Consider the following 21947-nt stretch of genomic DNA (forward strand, 5'->3'; position numbering starts at 1 on the left):
TTTAAAAGATGTTTTTCACTTTCTTGTGTTGTGCAGATTTCAAATGAAGTTTTTCTTCATATCACAGTTGGCTTACTGGCTTCATGCTTTTCCCGAACTCTACTTCCAGAAAACCAAAAAAGTAAGCCGGGATTGTGTAGCTTTAAAAATTATCTTGCTGTAATTTTTTTTTTAAGTCTTTCTAAATTAATATTTTGTCATACCTCTGCCCTCCCTGCTTCCTTCTCATCATTCCTCCACCTCCCCATAAAGACTAAAATCCTTCAGTATTTCTCAAAAAAAAAAAAAAACCCTTTAATCATTATTTTAACTTAAAGGAGAGTCTTTTATATTTGACACACTAATGGCTCATTTTAAAACTTTATTAGTGGTAGTCTTTAAAATGTATATTTAAATACATTTTTAAAAAATGAAAAATGGCTTCATATTATTGATATTTGTAGCAGTTCATTTCACAAGCAAGACAGAATGGATTTGTCAGATTACTCTAGAACTAATAGTTCTGTATGTAAGTTCCAAAGAAAAAGTAAACTGTAGTTAAATATTCGCCAGTGACTAGCCTTTCCTGAAAGGGGTGGAGCATTCCCTTTTTAGTATGTGGATGGGAAAGATATTTGTTTATTTGAACACAGGTCTACTACGGAACACTGCAATGTCCTTTTGAGTTTACCCTCAGTACTTCAGAAGTCAGACTTTCCTGATATCACAGAAGGCAACCTTATTTCCTTGATTTAACTCTTTCTCCCCCAAAACTAGACTAGCTCTTTGTTTTAAAGATACTGACCTGTGCTCTAAGGGCTTCTCTCATTGTACTACCTCTTTCCTGATCCCTTTGTCCTTGCTCTCTCCGTATGTTACATCATGCTAAAAACCCAACATCATGCTAACACTCTTTAATTCTATAATCCACACCAAAACCCATTGCCGTTGAGTCAATTTCCGACTCATAGTGACCCTATAGGACAGAGAAGAATTGCCCCATAGAGTTTCCAAGGAGCACCTGGTGGATTCGAACTGCTGACCTTTTGGTTAACAGCTGTAGCACTTTTTTTTTTTTTGTAGCACTTAGCCACTACGCCACCAGGGTTTCCATAATCCACACACGTCAGTTCTTTTTCCTGGAATACTTTACCCTCCTGGTAAACTAATCAAGCACCTTTATTCTCTCCTTTCTGAAGGTTATAAGAAATCCCCATATGAAATATGTGGAATTTACTTCAAAATAATACTGAACAGGGAAAGTGGGTGAGGGTATAGATGAAACAGGTTTTGCCACGAGTTAATGACTGTTGAAGCTGGGTTATGGATACATGGAGATTCATTGTACCCTTCAGTGTGTATTTACATTTCTCCATAATTAAAAAGTTATTTTAAAAATCTCGTTACTCGGAAAGCCTTCCCAAGCAGAGGTGTGATAGCTTGCTGGTGACCAGTTTATCTCTGCCTTATTTCTATATATACTGCAAATAGTTAATTTATGGGTATTGGCACTTGGTTGGTTACGGTTTTGTGTTTGTTTTATGTGTCACGTCTGTCGTCATTGATACTGTCTACTAGCATTAGGTAACAGCACCAAATTAGAAGCCATGTACTTTTTATGTTGATTTCTTTTATAAAGTAGAAGGTTTTTTCCAGTTAAGTTGACTCTAAGGATTTGTGTGAAGATCCTCTTACATTTTTAAACCTTTGGCTTAGAACTGTCTTAAGATCAGATAAAATTATTAGGCCAATTTCCAGTACTAGTACCAGTTGCCATCAAGTTGACTCTTAACTCATGGCAACCCCACGTGTGTCATAGTAAACTGTGCTACATAGGGTTTTGGTGCCTCCAGATGACTCGAACCTCCAGCCTTTCAGTTAGCAGCCAAGCATGCTAACTGTTTACATGACCCAAGGACTCCTACAGTCTAGTAGCCCTTCCGTGTTTAGGAAGGACCTAATGTGAGCCATAGATGTCCTAGAGCTGCACTGTCCAAAACAATTGCCATGAGCCTCATGTGGCTGTCTGAGTTTAAATTCATTAAAATTAAGTAACAACAAAATTCACTCTTCAAGCCACAGTTCAAGTGCTCATTAGCCACACGTGGCTAGTGCTACCATTTTGGACAGTGCAAATATAAAATATCCATCATTGCAGAAGGTTCTATTGGACAGCGCTGCTGAGAACATCATAGTTTCTTGATACATTCGTTGTTAGCTGCCATTGAGTTGGCCTTCGACTCATGGCAACTCCGTGCACAATGAGATTGGACTCTTGTGATCCATAGGGTTTTCACTGGGTAATTTTTCAGAAGGAGATCACTGGGCCTTTCTTCCTGGTCTGTCTTGATCTAGAAGCTCTGCTGACACCTGCTCAGCATCACAGCAACATACAACATGCGGTGCACTGGCTGGGAATTGAACCCAGGTCTCCTGCTTGGAAGGCGAGAATTCTACCCTGAACCACCGCTGCCCCATGGTATATTAGTACCATGACTCATGCATTTAAAGCTTTCTTCAGGTATTTGTATACCCATGGACATAATACCTCTTGGTTTCATAATTAATCTCTCTCTATATCTTGTTTTTGGACCATGGTAAAGAGGGGTATTTCAAAGTAATGGTTCGTTTTAGTTCCCGAAGATCTTACCAGTTCCTGCCAGATGGCATTTCTCCAGAAATGCAGTCTAATTTTTATGAAATAATCTGCATAACTTAGAACTTAACTGAAACTATTTTTAACACCTGCATGTGACAGTCGAAAGTAACTGTTTCAAGCAATTAACATAATTTGAAAGTAACAGCTGCATATGTGTTAAATGGTTTCTTAAAATTTACTCTATGAAAATTATTTTTGGAAGAACTTTTTACTGGGAGAAACTAGCACAGTGATTGTTTTGAACAAATCCTACCGACAACTGAAGAAAGGAATGCTGTTAGCAGCAGTTCAAGAGATGTGCTGGCCACAAATAACAGATTCTTTTGAGGAGAAAATTTTAAACTACGTATCCTACATATGCTTCAATACAAACAGTCCTCCGTTTTGCCCATAAGAAGGGTCAAAATACCACTGCTTAACCATAAGTTCTTAGGGAAATATGGATGAAATGGTCAAGTGTTTTATTTCTAATATTTATTTGGTTTAGTTATGCATACATATAATTGCGTGTAATGAAGTATGTTAAATTAGAAGTAATGCTTGTCCCAACTCCCACTTCATGAAAGTTGTATTCACACTTTTCATGTGCAGTTTTGATAGCAATATCTGTCATTCATCCCAGAGCCGCTTTTTGAATTAACAGTTTTTCTAGAGTCATCGTTTTTACTTCTGTCTAAGCTGTTTGGAGTATGGTACCTTTTGAGCCTATGTAATTTTATCCCAACTCACAAATGTGTTAAAATTAAAATGGGGGTTCTTAATCTTATAGGTGTATATTCTTGATCTCCATCATGGTACCACATAGACTCTTACAGTGGTACTTACCCGTTTTGTACCTGACTGTATCTAACACTTGTAACTGTGAAGATTAAACCTGGGTCAAATTACTTTTCTCATTACTTACTCATTACTCCATTGACCTCTGTAAGCATTTAAAAATGACAACAATTGAGGCTCTTCAGCTTATGTATTTTACCAAAACATTTATTATTTAAAATAAAGTAGTCATGATTTGGGAGAGCTTTGCAAAGATTTCAGTGTAAGGCGGCTTCATCACATTTGGGCAAAAATCTTTGTCTTACGTTTGGGCATAAATGTGATAATCAGTTTTTGGTGAAGTTTTCTAGTACAATATAGTCAGTAAGTGTATTTTGTTATAAAAATTTAAGTTTACTGAAGTGTATGATTATTCCTTTTAATAAAAGGATGTTAGAATAAGAACTAAAATAAGAAAATCCAGTATGTTATATTCGACGGCACTGGTTTTTTTTTTGTTTTTTATTCTCTGGCTGATCCTGGTTAATCATAAAATGTCCCTTGAAGTAATTTATAATTTTAGTATTTGCTATAAGTATACTACCTTAATTAGATTTTCCATGAAAGAAAATGGAACTCTCAGAATTTTAAGTCACCATTTGATGATTTCATCTGTGTATAAGCTACTTGAACATTAAGAGTATATGATACTTTGGTACAGCTTTTCTAATAACTCATTTTCACTAATTTTTTTTTCATTGAAGTATAAAAAATGTATGTTAATCTTTAAAAAAGAAAACACTCATTTCTGGCTCCTAGAAGAGCCAGAAAATTATGTGTGTAACAAAATCATATGGCAGTTTTAAGAAAGTATGAAAATGTCTTGAGAAACCAAAGCAGCTTTCTCTCAGCCACTTCAATTTACACGTTCATGTAAATTCTGTATTCACGTACAACAGTGATGAGCCACTAGCAGAGAGCGTACAGACTCCCTTACCTGAATCTGTAATGTAGCCAGTGGACTAATCTCATGAACTCCCTCTTAGAAGGCCAAATTTTGCCCATCCTCCTCTGTTCTCTCCATTCCCCACACCCCATGTAAATGTGGACACCCCAGAGACCATGGGACTACACAAGTCTTAATTTTTGGCTCAGGCACGTAGGTACTGTGCCATCGGAACTGTAGCCTTTGGGGATTGAAGGATGTCAGGGAAGTTTGGCCAAGCACAGGGATGCTTGCTAAGAGCAGCATTTTCTAAATAAAATCTAGGTAAAATTTCTCACTTTAAAAATCGTGCTACAAATTAGAAGAAGGAAAAATTACACCCGCTACCTTAATGTTGTTTTGTTTTTCCACATGGGAAAGTCTTTATCAAGGGTATGTGTCCTCCAGTTCACCACAGTTGCCACCACTTCTCACAGTGTTGAACTTCTCTCTGTCACACATTCACTTAATTTTACTTTTTTTCTTGGTAGGCTTTGAGTGTACAAACTTTGCTTTAAAGACACTGGTCAGTTTGTATACAGCTAAAGGGAACATCACTTAGAAAAAGTTTGCTTAACACGCCTGTCCTTTTGAAAGCTGTAGATAATTATTTTAAAAACCCTTGCTGGGCATTTGGTGGTCGTGAAGGTGGAAGCTGGTGATGGCATTTTTCCCTCCTTTTTATTAACTAAGTTGGTCCACTATCAAAAAGGCAGGGCTGAGATGTGAAAATGAACCTAAATTTAAGAAAGAAGCTCTGCGATATTTCTCTTAGCTTAAAAAAAAAAAAAAAAAAAAAAAAATTTTTTAATGCCAACTGCCAGCTTGCCGCATCTAATTCAGTTGGGATATAAGAACAAAAGAGAAGTGGAATGGCTTTTTTTTTAATGTGAAAAAAATTTTTTTAATTGTGCATTAGGTGAAAGTTCATAGATAAATTAGATTCCCACTTAATAGTTTGTTCCTAAAGTGTTTCATTGCCTCGCTTTCATGTCCCACAATGTGTCAGCACTCTCCCCATTTCCACCCTGGGTTCCGTTTCCTTTAGTCCTGATTTCCTACCCCTTCCTGCCTTCTCATGTTTGCTTTTGAACAAATATTGCCCTTTTGATCTCGTATAATTGATTGTTCTGTGGAGCACGTTCCTCGCAGGTGTTACTGTTTATTTTATAGGCTTGCCTATTGTTTGGCTGGAAGGTGGTCTCTGGGAATGGCTTCAGTTCCAGGTTAGAAGGGTGTCTTAGTGCCTTAATCTTGGGGGTTCCTCAAGTCTTTGTCAGACCAGTAAGTCTGATCTTTTTTGTGAATTGGATTTTTTTGTTCTACATTTTTCTCCCACTCTGTCCAGGACCATCTGTTGTGATCCCAGTCAGAACAGTCAGTCGTGGTACCCAGGTACCATGTAGTTCTTCCGATCTCGGGGTTTTGTGTTCATATGGTCCATTAGTCCTTTGAACTAATTGCTACCTTGAGTCTTTGATTTTCTTCGACTCTTCTTTGCTCCGGACAGGAAGAGACCAATAGTTAAATCTTTACTGGTTGTTTACAAGCTTTTAAGAGCTCAGCCCCTACCCATCAAAGTGAGATGCAGGAGATTGTCTTTATGAACTATGTTGTGCAACTTGATGTAGCTGTCCCTTGAGTCTATAGTCCTTTGCCTTCAAACCTAGGAACTTCATCCCGTGAGGTGTTTGGTTATGTCTAAGAGGTTTCCCTGACAGTGCTCCTTGTGTGTTTTATTGTCTGTATTAATATATAAGGGACACCTACAGTCATGTATGTAGAGACATCCACCACCAAACCTGTATCTGCTGGTGGGTATGCTCCCTTACACCCTCCCGTACCTCTTGGCATATCCATCTACCTATTTATCTGTTTGTAAATGATTGTTTATTAATACTTTTGTTGCAGTATTACCTGTGCTATAGTAAAATATAGTAGTTGCCCTTTATTCTTGCATTCCTCTCAGTATCTTTTCTTGCCTTGGTCATGTTGTGCTGACTCCTCCCATATTGTGTATTGTCTTTACCTTCACCAATATTAACTTGTGTCTTCTGTCTATTTGGTAATTTTCCCTCTCTCCCCATCCCATCCCTGTTAACCATCAAAGAATGTCTTTTTCTTTTTTTTCCTGTGTGTAAACCTTTTGTTATTACTTTATAATAGTGGTCTCATACAATATTTGTCCATTTGAGTTGACTTATTTCACTCAGCATAATGTCCTTCAAATTCATCTTTGTCGTGAGGTATTCCACGGTTTCGTCATTATTGTCTATTGTTGTGTAGTGTTCCATTATGTGTATGTACCACAGTTTTGTTAATCCATACATCTGTTGGTGGGCCCTTTGGTTGTTTTGCATATTTTTGAATAATACTTCAGTGAACATGGGTGTGTATATGTCTGTTATGTCACAGCTCTTATTTCTTTAGGGTACAATGTATACAAATTCCAGTCTCCTTATAACTTTGCTAACACTTGTTATTTTCTGTTTTTTTGATTAGGGCCAATCACGTCAGGGTGGTATCTCATTATAGTTTTCATTTGCATCTAATTGCTGATGATTGCAAACATTTTTTCATATGTTTGTTAGCTATCTGAATGTCTTTGGTGAAGTGTCTGTTCACATTCCTTGCCCATTTTTTTTTTTTAATGGATTGTCTTTTTATTGTTGAGGTATTGAAGTTTTCTGTAAATTTGAGAGATTAGACTCTTGTCAGATGTGTCATAGCCAAAAATTTTTTCCTAATCTGTAGGTTCTTTTTTCACTCTTTTGGAGAAGTCTTTTTTGAGCATAAGTGTTTAATATTGTGTAGGTCCCATTTATCTAGTTCATCTTCTGCTGTGTGTGCATTTATAGTTATGGTTGGTACTCTATTTATGCTGTATATTAGAGTGCCCCTAGCATTGTGCCTATTTTTTCCTCCATGATCTTTATAGTTTTAGGTTTTATATTTAGGTCTTTGATCCCTTTTGAGTTAGTTTTTGAGTGTGGTGTGAAGTGTGAGTCCTCTTACAGATAGATACCCAGTTTTGCTACCACCATTTGGTAAAGAGACTCTCTCTTCCCCATTAAATGGACTTTAACCCCTTGTTGAATGTCAGCTGTCCATAGATGGATGGATTTACTTCTGGGTTCTCCATTCTTGTTCCTTTTTCTATTATATCTGGGTTCTTGATTCTGTTCCATTGGTCTATGTGTCTGTCATTAAACCAGTACCAGGCTGTTTTGACTGCTGTGGCTATCTGGAAATCAGGTAGTGTGAGGCCTTCTACTTTGTTCTTCTTCAGTAATGCTTTACTTACCCAGGGCCATTTTCTTTTCCATATAGAGTTGGTGATTAGTTTTCCCATCTTATTAAAGAATGCTTTTGGAATTTGGATTAGGGTTGCATTAGAGCTATAGATCACTTTGAGTAGTGACATTTTCACAGTGTTGGGTTCCTATCCCTGATCATGTTATGTTTTCCCATTTGTGTAGGTCTCTTTTGGTTTCATGCTGTAGTGATTTGTAATTTTCTTTGTGTAGATCTTTTAGGTCCCTGGTTAGATTTATCCCTAAGTATTTTGTCTCTTTGGGGTAGAATGGCTTTTTGAAATGGTTTGTAATATAATAAAATTTTTATATTTGTCAGGGAACTAAAAATGGGGAAGTTTGGTTTTTCTCTGCTAAATGACCAATATGTACATTGAAGCTTTATTTCCGTTTCTTCTTTAAAGTCAAAATTTTTTTTACCCTTCCCAAGAAGTTATATTTCTCTATAAAAGTGTTCCCAGGAGTTATTCCAGCAAACTGACTTTTTACGTTGAGTTACACAAGTTTTATGGGGCCCTGGTGGCGTAGTGGTTAAGCATTTGGCTGCTAGCCAAAAGGTCAGTAGTTCACATCCACCAGCCGTTCATTAGAAACCCTATGGGGCAGTTCTGTCCTATCCTATAAGGTCACTATGGCAAAGACGTGTGCAGGATCCTGTTCCTACCACCCGTAGGCTCCCTACATTTGGCTGGGGCCTCCCGTGGTGACCATAGACCTAATATGCATGTGACCCTGGCCTTGTGCAACAGGTTTTGGTTGTACACAAGTTTTTATGTAATGAAATTAGTGTTCAGTCATTAGTTTAAAAGCTTAAGTGTCAGGGCCCCTCTATCTTTTGTATAAATTAGGTACATTGATTAAAACATCTGAAGGAATATGGCAGACCGTTCCAAACTCAGTCATTTACATGCCTCCTTCATGTGTTGGTATATATTCTTGTGTGCTGTTGAGTTGATTCCAGCTTATAGGGACCCTATAGGACAGAGTAGAACTACCCCATAGGGTTTTCTAGGCTGTAATCTTTATGGAAATAGATGACCAGGTCTTCTCCCACAGAGCAACCAGTGGGTTCAGACTGTCAACCTTTCGGTTAGCGTGGAGCATTAAGCATTGCACCACCAGGGCTCCTACTAATTCATACTTTTTATTATGTCCTTATTCTGTGCAATAATACTTGAAACCAAACCCATTGTCATCAATTCCTATAGCAACCCTATAGGATGGTAGAATTACCTGTAGGGTCTCCAAGGCTGTAAATCTTTATGGAAGCATACTGCCACGTCTTTAGCCTGTGAAACAGCCGGTGGGTTCAAACCCCTGACCTTACGTTTAGCAACTGAACAGTTAACCACTGTACCACCAGGGCTCCTGTGCAGTGATACAACACCCTAGTTGTTAAGGTATATTAAAACAAGTAACTTAAAATGTTTTACTTAAAGGTAAATAAAAGTTTTGTTGTGTGTTCTGTAAAATTATTCTACGTAGTGCCAGTGATTTACATACCACATTTGTGGAACACTGGTACATTGTAGGTACGTTGGAACCTCTTTATCCGAAGCTTTTCAGATTGTGCTTATAACACTGCAAATGCTTTTCAGAAGTTCCTGTGATAGAAGAAGAAGGTTCCCTTGTGGTTGAACTTCCGAGCATGCTATCTGTGCACCCTTTTTTCCCTGTCTCCTTTTTGTAAGGGGAAAATTCTCTTTGGAAGATTGAAAACTCATGTAGGGAGGATCTTAAGACAGCTTATTTTCAGAAATACTTTTCTCTCCAGTCAGAAGAACCACTGTGAGTTTGTTATTAGGTTTTCGGAATTTTTCCCAAGCGTTCCAAAAGACAGAAGTATGTATAGTACTATTCAAACTGTCCTGTATGTCCTTTGTAACACTTGATCTCTGTACCATTATTTTAAGGAGTTTTTCATTTCAAAGTTAGAGTGGTAAAATCTCTACTCTTTGTCAGGAGGTTTGGTGAAATAGCTCTCCTACAGTGTAGGGAGAGAAATAAAAAGCCAACAGAGACCTGTACTCTACTATAGTAGATGCTGGAGGTGAATTTAGTGAGGTTTGAAAGTAACAAATTCAGTCTGCCTACATCAATCTACCACTTAATATTTTTAATTAGCAGCTATAGTACACGAATCGTACTGTGGCTGCTCTGTGCTGTTGAGTCGATTCCAACCCATAGCAACCTAATGTGACAGAGTAGAACTGCCCCATAGGGTTTCCTAGGCTGTAATCTTTATGGGAGCATATCCCCGGGTCTTTTTTTTCCATGGACCCACTGGGTGGATTAGAACTGCCAACTTTTCAGTTAGCTGCCGAGCAATTAACCATTTCGCCACCAGGAATAATACTAACGAGGTTAATAATTGCCAAAACCAGGGAGAGTAGAAATGAGGTATTATAAGGCATTTCATTAATCAGCAGGTGTTGATTGAACTTATATATGTCAATGTACTTCAGACATTTTTTACTGCGAGCCAGGATTCTAAAAAACAGATTTTACATCCAATGCGTATGTGCTTGTGTGTTATTTTATTTCATATTTTAAAAGATGATGCTGTAACCCCTAAATTGATTTCAGAATCCACTAATAGGTCTTGACTTACAGTTTTTAAAAATACTGTTTGTAAAATAACCAGGACAGATAGATACTATGGAAGAAAAAGAAGCAGAAAGTAAAATCTGGGTACTTGGGCTTAACAGAATTATTGAAGTGACACAGTATACAATTAAGTGGTATCATGAGATGTTATATTAGGAAAACATAAGATTTTAGCCTTCAGCTTTAATGACGACAACTGACAATGAAGGCACTAAAGAGGTAGCTAAAAATGTAGATTTTAGGTAAACAAAAGGATCTCTACTGCTATAGACATCAATACTAGAAGAACATCGAATTGGTCAGCATATAAATGTTTCCTAAGAGTCGTAGACCCTTAGTATTTACAGGGATTTTGAGTTCATCTGATTCAAGCAGTAGCGTTCACGTTTTACAGAGGAGACAGCTCAAGTAAGGAGAGGTTAAGTGATTTGCTCAAACCACGTTGCTGATTGGGCACGGGGGACTTCTACTTCCATTACAGTACTTTTATCACTCTACCACACTGCTCTTAAACAGAAATATATATATATTTTTTAATTTCAGCACTTTGTAATCGATAACGTATTTTTCTATCTTAACAGGAAGATATTCTTCGTCAGCTTGTCTACATAGGTCTTTACCTTTTTCACATTGCTGGAGCTTATCTTTTGAAGTGAGTTGAGGTTTTTCTTGGGGGGGGGGGGTGGGCTGAACAGACAGTGTGCTAATCTGCCTGAATTGATAATTAACCTTTCCGTTCTGAACTTGTCTCTTGAACAGCTTGAATCATCTAGGACTTGTTCTTTTGGTGCTGCATTATTTCGTTGAATTTCTTTTCCACATTTCCCGCCTGTTTTATTTTAGTGATGAAAAGTATCAGAAAGGGTAAGTTATTTAGCCATTTTATTTCTCGTGTAGCAGGTACTTAAAGTCAGTGTCTAGGTTGCCAAAGTCCTTGGTGTAGAGAATTGTGTGACTTCATAATCTTTAGGTAAAATGAAACTATTCAGCAATTCAGAGTTGCTGTTTTACTCTCTAAAATGGACTCTGCTCAGCTAGAATAGATATTGTATTGGAACTTGGCAGTTTTGAAGATTTTGAGGGAATTTACTTTTATAACCTCTTTTACCTTGTTTATTGCCATTTTTCAGGTGGGGGAGAAGGAGTAATAGAGAAATGAACTTTCAGAAGAAAATTAAATAATAAGCTACATAACCTTAGAATAAACATACTACAAGATTTTTGATGGGAAAATTGGACTAAAAACAGAATTGGAGAGCTATGATTTGTAAGGAGTATAAAGCCTTAAAAAAAATGGGAACTGGGTGTCTTATTCTTTACAGCACTGTTTTCTTTTTTCTTTGTAGCATTTTTTAGAATTGTTCTATATACCAGTAGTTCGGAGGAACATTAAGTAGAAATTAAACAGATTTCTGTACTGGACACCTTAGAACTTTAAATATGTGTTACATACATGTTAAAATACCTCCACAGGTGTGATATAATATGTAACATTGCCCAGACATTTGACTGTAGAATCCTTTTTTGAGGAACAATAGGAAATACTGTTTTAGTATCCATTTACTTAGCAAGAATATGTTTTACGAGGCTCTTGTCTTTGTGATTTTATGAATTTGACTTCAGATGTTTTTCTTACAGGTTTTCTCTGTGGGCAGTCCTGTTTGTTTTGGGAAGACTTCTGACTTTAATTCTTTCGGTACTTACTGTTGGCTTTGGCCTTGCAAGAGCAGAGAACCAGAAGTTTGATATCAGTACTGGAAACTTCAATGTATTGGCTGTTAGGTACAGTCAATTTAACACTTTTTTTTCACTACTGTATAAAATACAGTATCAGTTTCTCTGTGATGTGAATCATGTGAGAAACAAGGGGATAAATATGGGGGTTGGGGAAAATGCTCATTTGATTTGGTTTGGTTTCATACCTGTTGCAGTTCCATATGTCTAAATTGAAGTACTAAAGCATTTAATTAACTTTTAGGATAAATTATTAATGGAATAATTGCTTATTAACATAATGTATTAGGCAGACTGGGGATTTTAGCACTAAGTGAATTCTGTCAAGGCAGTTCCTTCCCATTTTAGGCATGAGTTTTTTACACTGTTGTAGATTAGGTATCAAATACCAAGTTGCTGATTATAGTTGAGGGTTTTTATTTCAATTTACCTGTTTATTTACCTTCATTATTCTTGCTGTAAGACCAAAAAAACAAATACATGTGTTTGATTTATTCTGGAGACTTCAGTCTTCCATTAGATTCAAAATAAAGGACTATCTGAGTCAGCTATCCATAGTAAGTAAACAAAGAAGTTAAAATATCAGTCACTAAAATAAAAAGAGCCTTCATCTCTTCCCCTACAAAAAAAAAAAAAAAAAAGAGTTGGAAAAAGAAAATTTTGTCAGAAGATTTAATATGGCTGAACCTATAATGTGTTCAATAATTTACTCCTAAAATAAGGAGAAACTAGAATACTTTATTAAGTGGCATTGTTTTGGTGCCCTCTAAGTTTTGTTTCTTTCTGCATATTCTCAGAATTGCTGTTCTGGCATCCATTTGTATTACTCAAGCATTCATGATGTGGAAGTTCATTAATTTCCAGCTTAGGAGGTGGAGGGAACATTCTGCTACTCAGGCACCAGCTGTGAAGAAGAAACCAACAGTAACTAAAGGCAGGTCTTCTAGAAAAGGAACAGGTTTGTATTCAGCAAACAGTGAAAAACTTGTGGAAGTAAATCATATCTTTAAAAAATTATGAGGTCTTGTTTGTTTTCAGATCTTATAAAGACTCTATTATTCTAAGAGGCGGGGCCAAGATGGCAGAGTAGTAAGACCATCTTCTACTTTTTAACAAAATTAGAGGCCAAATGCTCTTACAAGCTGTCCACTAAATTCTGTCACACAGCTTTTCCATGCTTAGTTACCTGGAGCCATTGTAGAACAACGTTGTATGGGCCATTTTAGTGAATAACTAAATTAGAGTGTGATAGTTTGTGTTTCTAAGAATCTTGTAGATATTTAAAAACAAAACAAAAACTCTTCCCAGTCCTTTGCCCTCTGCCCATTAGTCCCAAGTGGAACAACTTTTTTCATAACGTCTCATTGCTTGACCCTTTGCTTTGAGCCTGCATCTAACCTCTTTCTTCTTCTGGCTTTTGATTGAAAAAGCATTGACGTTGCAGTTCATTTTTTCAATATGTGTGTTGTGTTGTACGTGGAACTGTAACACGAGGAGTTCAGTTTTAAAGATACATCAACTCAGGTTTACTTCATAAGTCTTAGTAGTTTATGTTCTGATAGTTTATATTCTCCAGCCTTGTTCATTTTCAAATTGTCTTAGTAATCTTGGCCCTTTGCATTTTCATGTAAATTTTCACCCGGGAAAAAAAAGCTTACCAGGATTTTTGGATTGAAATTAAAGATCAGTTTTAGGGAGAATTGAGTACTTCAATCCATGAACATGAAATACACCTCCATTTATTTAGCTTATCTTTAATTTCTTTCAGTAATATTTTTTTAATAACAGTTTTATTGGGCTATAATTCATACTATTAAGGGTTCACCCTTTTAAAGTGTTCATTTCATTGGTTTTTTGTATATTTACAGAGTGGTGTGATCACCGCTGTTTAATTCCAGAACATTTTCATAACCACAGTAAGAAACCCTATACTGATTAGCAGCTGCTCCCCACTTTCTTCTTCCTCTAGCTCCTGGCAACCACTGATCTATTTTCTGTCTCTATGGATTTGCCTTTTCTGGACATTTCGTATAATTGGGATCATACAGGATAGGGCTTTTGTGTCTCATTTGTTTCTCTTGGCATGACATATTCAGGGTTCATCCCTATTGTAGCATATATCATTACTTCATTCCTTTTTTATGGCTGAATAATGTTCCATCGTATGGATGTATATACTACATTTTGTTCATCCATCCATTCATCAGTTGATGGACATATGGGCCGTTAACACTTCTTAGTGATTATGAATAATGCCGCCGTGAACATTCCTGTGTAAGTGTTTAATGTGGACGTTTGTTTTCATTTCTCTTGGCTGTATACTAGAAGTGGGATTGCTAGGTTACATGCTGTTTAACATATTGGCAAATTGCCAAACTTGTTTCTAAAGGGGCTGCACCATTTTACATTCATTCTTTTGCATGTGGCTATCCAGTTGTTCCAGGACTGTTTATAGAAAAGACAATTTCTTTATTGAATTGTTTTGGTACCTTTATTAAAAATCAGTTGGCCATAAATGGAAGGGTTTGTTTCTGGACTCTCAGTTCTCTTCCACTGATCTATATGTCTATTCTTATTCCAGTACCACACTGTCTTGATTACTCTAGCTTTCTAGTACATTTTAAAATTGGGAAGTGTGAGTCCTCCAGTTTTGTTCTTTTTCATGGTCTGGCTATTCTCGGTCACTTGCATTTCCATGTAAACTTTAGGATCAGTTTGTCAATTTCTGCAAAATAAAGCCAGCTGGAAATGGACACGAAAAGAGAGAGCGGAGGGAGGGAGTGGGCTGTCTCATTAGGGGGAGAGTAATTGGTAGTACATAGCAAGTTGTATGTAAGTTTTTGTGTGAGAGACTGGCTTGACTTATAAACTTAAAGCACAATAAAAATTATAACTAAATAAAGCTGGCTGGGACTTGGATAGGGACTGTGTTGTACTGTAGATTGCCTTGAGAGATATGAACATCTTTCTATTTATTTAGGTCTTTAATTTCTTCCTGCAGTATTTTATAGTTTTCATTGTACAAGTTTTGCATTATTTTGTTAAATTTATTCCTAAATATTTTATTATTTTCAATGCTATTGTAAGTAGAATTGTCTTCATAATTTCCTTTTTGGATTGTTCATTGCAAGTGTATAGAAATACAATTGAGTTTTTTTATATTGATCTTGTGTTCTGCAATTTTGCTGAGCTTATTCGTTCTAATAGCTTTTTGTGAATTACTTGGGATTTTCATTATGTAGGATCATATCATCTGCAAACAGGTAGTTTTACTTCTTCCTTTCCAATCTGGATGCCCATTTTTTTTTTTTTTTTATCCTAATTGCTTTGTGTCTTAGTGGTCTAGTGCTGCTATATCCGAAATGCCACAAGTGAATGGCATTAACAAACAAATTTATCTTCTCACAGTTGAGGAGGCTAGAATTCTAAATTCAGGGTGCTGGTTCTAGGGGAAGGCTTTTTCTCTCTGTCAGCTCTGGAGGAATGTCCTTGTCTCTTTGAGCTTCTGCTGCTGGGCAGTTTTCATGTGGCTTGGCACCTCTCTTCCCCCATCTCTGTTTTCTTGCTTGTTCTAATCTGTTCTTTTTATATCTTGTAGGAGACTGACTCAAAACATGCCCTACACTAATCCTGCCTCATTAACAAGACAAAGACAGCTCATTCCTAAATGGGATTATAACCACAGGCATAGGGTTAGGATTTACTATACATTTTAGGGGCACACAATTGAATCCATAGCACCCTGGCTAGAATCTCCAGTAGAATGTTGTTGTTGTTCGGTGCTGTTGACTCCTAGCAACCCCATGTGACAGAGTAGAACCGCCCCACAGCGTTTTCTAGGCTGTGATCTTCAAGGGAGCAGATCACTAGGTCTTTCTCCTACGGAGCCGCTGGCTTGGTTCAAACTGCCGACCTTTCAGAGAGCAACCAAGTGCTTAACCGCTGTGCCACGAGGGCTCCTTACAGTGTTGGATAAAAGTGGCAGAAGTGAACATTCTTTTCTTGTTCCTGATCTTAGAAGGAAAACAGCCAGTCTCTCACTGTTAAGTGTGGGTTTTTTGTAGATGGTCTTTGTATGTTGAGAAACTTCCCTTCTGTTCCTGATTTCTTTGTGTTTTTATCAGGAAAGGATGTTGGATTTTATCAAATGCTTTTTCTCTGTCTTTTGAGACAGTTGTCTGGTTTTTGTCCTTTATCTATATGGTGAATTACATTGATTTTCAAAGGTTAAGCCAAACTTGCATTCCTCGGGTAAATCCCACTTGGTCGTGGTATATGATTACGTTGCTGGATTTGGTTTGTTAGTGTTTTAAGGATTTTTACATCTGTAAAAAAAAAAAAAAAAAAAATTTTTTTTTTTTTTATTCAAAAGGTGTATCAGTATGTATTTTTTGCATATGTGATATCTTTATCTGGTTTTGGTAACAGGGCAATACTGACTTCACAGAAAGACTTGAGAAGTACACCCTCCTTTTCTATATTTTAGAAGAGTTGTGAAGGAAATATTTTTTAATATTTTGTGGTTTTCTGTGTATGGATCTCATACATTTTTCATTCAATCCTCAGGTGTTTTATTTTTTAATATATACATGGTAATTTTTTAAACTTCTGCTTTAATTTTATTTGTTGTTTATGAATGTCATTGATATTTTTAGATATTAGCCTTGCATTGAGAAACCTTCCTAATTCACTTGTTTTAGTGGTTTACACTGAAACGCATAATTATGTCATCTGCACATACTACATGTTTTCTTTTTCTTGTGTTACTGTGATGGCTTCATAAAAAGTGTTGGGCAGTTCTTTCCTTTGTGTAATATAGTATTCTTAAATGTTTGGAAGAACTCACCAATGAAGCCTGTGAACTAAAGTATTTTGTACAGGAAGGTTTTAACTGCAGATTCGCTTTCTTTAATAGATAATTGGATTATTCAGATTTCCTAATTCTTACTTGTCTGTTTTGGTAAGTTGTGTTTTTCAAAGAATTTTTTCTTTTTCATTTAAATTTGAAAATGTATTGGTGTAAAATTATTCATGATATCCTCTTGTAATCTTATTAATGCCTGTAGATAGAAAATTATTTCTGTTTTTCATTTCTTTTATTAGTAACTTGTGCCTTTTCTCTTTTTTGATCAACCTGGAACCAGCATTTTCTTTTTCTTTGTCGATTTTCTCAATTATATGTTTTCTTGTATCATTGATTTCTGCATGTATTTCCTTCCTTATACCTTCTCTGGGTTTACTCTTTTGCTGTTTTGTTGGTGGTAATTTACCTTCTTGAGATAAATCTGTAGATGCTTAGTTTTCATCCCTTCTTCTTGTGAATTACATGGAGTTTAGGCCAAGTTTTCTCTGTCAGCACAGCTTTAGCTGCATTTCACAGGTTTTGATGTATCTTTTCCATTATCATTCAGTTCAGAATATTTTATTATTGTGATCTATTCCTTGACCCCATGGTTATTAATAAACCCACTGCCGTCGAGTCATGCATTGTTTAATTTTAAAACATTTGAAGATTTTCTAGTTTTTATTATTGATTTCTAGTGTAACTTCACTATGGTTAAAGAATAGACTCACTCATTTCAATTCTTTGGAATTCGTTGATACTTTCATTACAGCTCAGCACATGTTCGGTTTTGGTAAACGTTCCATGTGCACTTCAAAAGGATGCGTATTCTGCATTGTAGGGTACTGTGTCCTGTAGGTGTCGGGTTGGATGTGTCAGTTGTCCTGTAGGTGTCGGGTCGGATATGTCAGTCGTGTTGTATAATCTTTTGTGTCTTTATTGATATAAAAGATAGTTGTACTTATTCTCTGTTACAACGAGAGATCTGTTAAAATTTCATACAATTTCACACAGTGATTGTAAAGTTGATTGTTTCTCTTTGTAGTTTTGTAAGTGTATACTTTACGTATTTTGAAGCTACATTGTTAGATACCTAAAAGTTTAGAATTTCTCTATCCTCCTGTTGAATTTGTCCTTTTTTCATTATGAAATGTCTGTATTTTGTCAGAATTTAGCATAGTGACATCAGCTTTCTTTTGATTAAATGTTCTCATGGTACATCTTTTCCTATATTTTTTACTTCAGACCTTTCTTTATATATATATATTGTTTTTCTTCATCCAGTCTTACAATTATTGCCTTTGGTTTTTGGCAGTTATACTACTGTGTACAGTATGATTTCCTTTGTATTTATCCTATTTTGTGTTGTGTACAACTTCTTAAGTTTGTGGCTTGGTTTCTTTTATCAATTTTGATAAATTCTTGGTCACTATTCCTTCATCATCATAGCAACCCTATAGGTTTTTTTTTTTTTATTACTTCATATATTGCATCTGCCCCATTCTCTTTCTTCTTTTCTTCTTGGATGCCAGTTGTACATGAGCTAAATTCTTCTACCTTGTTCCTTAGATCTTTTCACAAGTTTTGGTGTATCTTTCTGTATTTTCCATCCTTTCATTCTCTCTGAGCTTCAATCTGAATTTTTCTGCAGTTTGCTAATCTCTTATGCCTAATCTGCTGTTAAATTCATTTATTAAATACATTTTTATAGTACTGTAGTTTTCAGTTACTGTAGTTTATAGTAACTGTAGTTTTCAGTTCTGGGATTAAAGATTTTATTTCTCTGAAGAACTTATCCAAGTTTCATTTATTTTCTTGAATAGTAGTCATTGTTCTTTTAAAGTTCCTGTCTGATAACCCCAGCTCAGGATCATCTGGCTGCGTTTTTCTCTTGGTGTCCAGTCATTTGGTCTTATGGCATGCCTGGTAATATTTTATTAAATGCTGCAAACATTTGTACAAAAATTTTTAGAGACTCTGGATGATATGGCCGGCAGATTGAATATGATCACTCTGTCTACTCAAAGCTGGTCTGTTTCTAGTTTTCCCTCATTCCAAGGCCATCACCCTCCTGGGTATTATAAAGGCATTCCTCCCTGACGGGCCCTGAATTCAAATTTTTGACCCTCTAGCAATGTGAGACTTCCAATTTCCTATCTTGCTTTGTAGTTTCTTAGGAGTTAGGAGTTCCTTTCTGCTTCATTTCTCTGAATCTTCCTTGGTATGTAAGTTTCATCTGAAAGCCTAAGAATATATTTGAGTTTTAAAATTTCTTTCCTGAGGTGCTTTTATGTATCCAAGACCCAGTATAAAGATTATATTATTTCCATTTATAAAACAGAATAACGCTGATTGTTTTCTCTTTTCAGAAAATGGTGTGAATGGGACAGTAACTTCAAATGGAGCAGACTCCCCCCGTAACAGAAAAGACAAATCTTCATAATGAGTTACAAGTTAATTGATCAGTGTCCCCAAAGAAATCTGCTTTTTACCATATCTTTCAGCACTAGAGATTTTTCTGTTCTTGAAAATACAGTTTGTGCTCTTTGATTCCTGCTGTTGTACTGTTTCATGCATTTTTTTTAAGGGCATTTGAGGGAAGGATGATTTCAATGAGTGAAAAAAATGTTTTAGCTTAGACTAAGCTACCTGCCTTCAGAATAGTGTAGGGACCACCACCGTGTTTTGTTTCTTTACCTTTGAACATTTTTCTAATGATTTGGAGAGACAACTATTTACAGAAATTCCACAAATCAATGATACAGTTTCTTGCTCTCACCAGTTTTTTATAATATTACCAAGGTGGCCTGTTCCAGCAAGGTCATATTTTTTAAGTTATCTTTCAGGGTAAAATGGAAATACTATAAAGTTGGAAGTCAGACTTTAATGTTTTCAGTGTTCTCTAATTTTTAGGAATATTTTGTAGCATTTACACCTGGAAAAAAAAAATCTGTAAAATCACCAAAATAACTGTGTGCTTTATTTTATAAGTAGGTGTTGTTAGTGTTATATTCCCCCTTTTTTTAAAAAAGAAGATACATACTAATGGTTACAGCATGTGGAAGTTTGTTGCCATATGTACTGAATCAAAATATATTAACATAAAAGTACATGTGAAGAAGTAAAATCTTGTGCATTTTAAACACTTGGAAATCAGAAGATTATTTGCTATAAAAAGGAAAATCTGACTTATTTAGCCCTTTTTTGTTATGTCTTTTAATAATCATTCTTAATAGGGCTTCTCATAAGTTTGATAGGGCAGAACAACTTAAAAAATGTTTAACCTGCAAATCCTTTTTAAAAAGAATGCTTACTTGATTTATATCTATAAAGAGAATGTCAAGTAATTATATTTGGAAGACATTTAATGCACTAACCTTAAAGAAATTTAAAATTCAGGTAAATATCATGAAAGACAGTGCTTCATGTTATAACTGTAGCTTTGGTCCCATCTTTAATTGAGAAACATTTATCTATATAAAACATATTTTTGGATAAATATATATATATTTGTATCTCTACAGAAAGACTCTAAAAAGCATTTGAGTAAAATATTTGGTTCCTTTTTCTATAATTATCCTTTAGAATCCTTATAGCTATATTTGGGTTTTCTTTGTCTTAACAGTACATATATTGCTGCTTTTGGTGTTCACTTTTTGTTCCCATTTCTCACTTTTGTCACCAGCTATGTTTGTGCCATTTTAGTGTAAAAGTTGCAGACTTGTTAGGTCTGCAGTTGAAGTTGCCATGCTGCTAGAACGTTGTGCTGTTTCCAGCTGTTTACCTACTTCTGGAGAAAGTAGTAGCTGTCTGTAGCATTATGAAATTCAAGTGGAACCAAATTTTTGCCATTAAAAACTGGCATCATATTGAACTTATACATGAAAAACCAATCAAAATAAAAATTTTTACTTTCACAAGCGGTATTCTGGATGTTGCCTTAGTGTTACAAAGGTTTTACGCTATTTACTATTTAATCTCTTTAAAATGTGGCATGTTTAAAGAGTGCACTCTTGATAGACATTTAAAACAACCTTGCCCAAAAAGTATGTTCTGCTAAAAAGGTAATTAGTTTCATAGTATAGTTTTGAGGGATACTGAGGGAAAAAAAAATCATTCGTGACCAAATAAATTTGTGGACCACTGGGTTAAACAAACTTAAAGGTGTTTCTTTACTACAGGACTGTTTAGCCCTTAATATGCTTCCTGATGCACCAAGAATGTTGGCAATGGGGATGTAATACGCAGCATTGCCCAACTCATTTGACCATGGAAACTTTCATTTTTTTAGTTTACTCACAGCACTTGTTGTACAGCACACCCTCTGGCTTTAGAAAGAAAAAAATAAAAATCCTTGATACGTGGTTAGACCTTTACAGAACACACACACACACACACACACAAGTGTTACTATAACTTATAAGCCCTACACCCCTGCTCCCCAACACCCTGAGGAAGGTTCTTTGCCTCTAGACCTACAGAGGTTGTGCCATAAAAAAAACATTTCAAGTTTGATGGGAAGCTCACAGGACTGTGAACCCGGACAACTGCTATCTGTTCTTAGACTCTTTGTGTGACCTTGGACTAGCTCTGCTGTTCTGAGGCTTCATTTGTTCCCTCTGTAAAATGCCTTCTTGCCAGTGTTTTAGAATATGAGTGTGAGTGCTATTCTGAAACAAAGTTATTAGATTATTCTAAAATAAAGCACTCTTGCAAAGTCCTTAAATTCAGAACTAATCCTGAGACAAAGCTTGTGCACGTTAGGAAATGGATAGAGAACACTTCTCTTGGGCAGACATTGTTAGCAAGTCGTCTAGTGACACACTGTACTTCCATGGTGTCAAATGTTTTCACTTGAAACTGGTTCTGGTGCCTACCTACATACAAACAACAAAAATTGTTTTTAAGAACCATGATACTGATCACCTGTTTACATTTTTAAGCGTGGCTCTATACATAACCCTGGAGAAACTTCCAGGGGATAATGCTTAAAGAGGTGTTTTTTCCAAAAAAGATCACCCTGGGTAAGATGGGTGGCCAGTTAAGAAAAATCATCTACTGTAAAACTTA

At 36.0% G+C, this 21947-nt stretch overlaps 1 protein-coding gene across 1 annotated transcript in view; it reads left to right on the forward strand.

Moving 5' to 3' along the window:
- Positions 1–20797, forward strand: part of TRAM1 (translocation associated membrane protein 1) — a 35347-nt gene extending 14550 nt beyond the window's left edge. Inside the window, exons 6-11 of the mRNA XM_049853560.1 lie at positions 37–121; positions 10882–10952; positions 11060–11164; positions 11939–12082; positions 12832–12992; positions 19247–20797. Of these exons, the coding sequence (XP_049709517.1) occupies positions 37–121; positions 10882–10952; positions 11060–11164; positions 11939–12082; positions 12832–12992; positions 19247–19320 (640 nt within the window). The 3' untranslated portion in view covers positions 19321–20797. The remainder of the gene's footprint in view (positions 1–36; positions 122–10881; positions 10953–11059; positions 11165–11938; positions 12083–12831; positions 12993–19246) is intronic.
- Positions 20798–21947: the final 1150 nt, after the last annotated feature.

This window comes from Elephas maximus, chromosome 15, assembly GCF_024166365.1.
Source record: "Elephas maximus indicus isolate mEleMax1 chromosome 15, mEleMax1 primary haplotype, whole genome shotgun sequence".
In the NCBI taxonomy this organism is placed as follows: Eukaryota; Metazoa; Chordata; class Mammalia; order Proboscidea; family Elephantidae; genus Elephas; species Elephas maximus.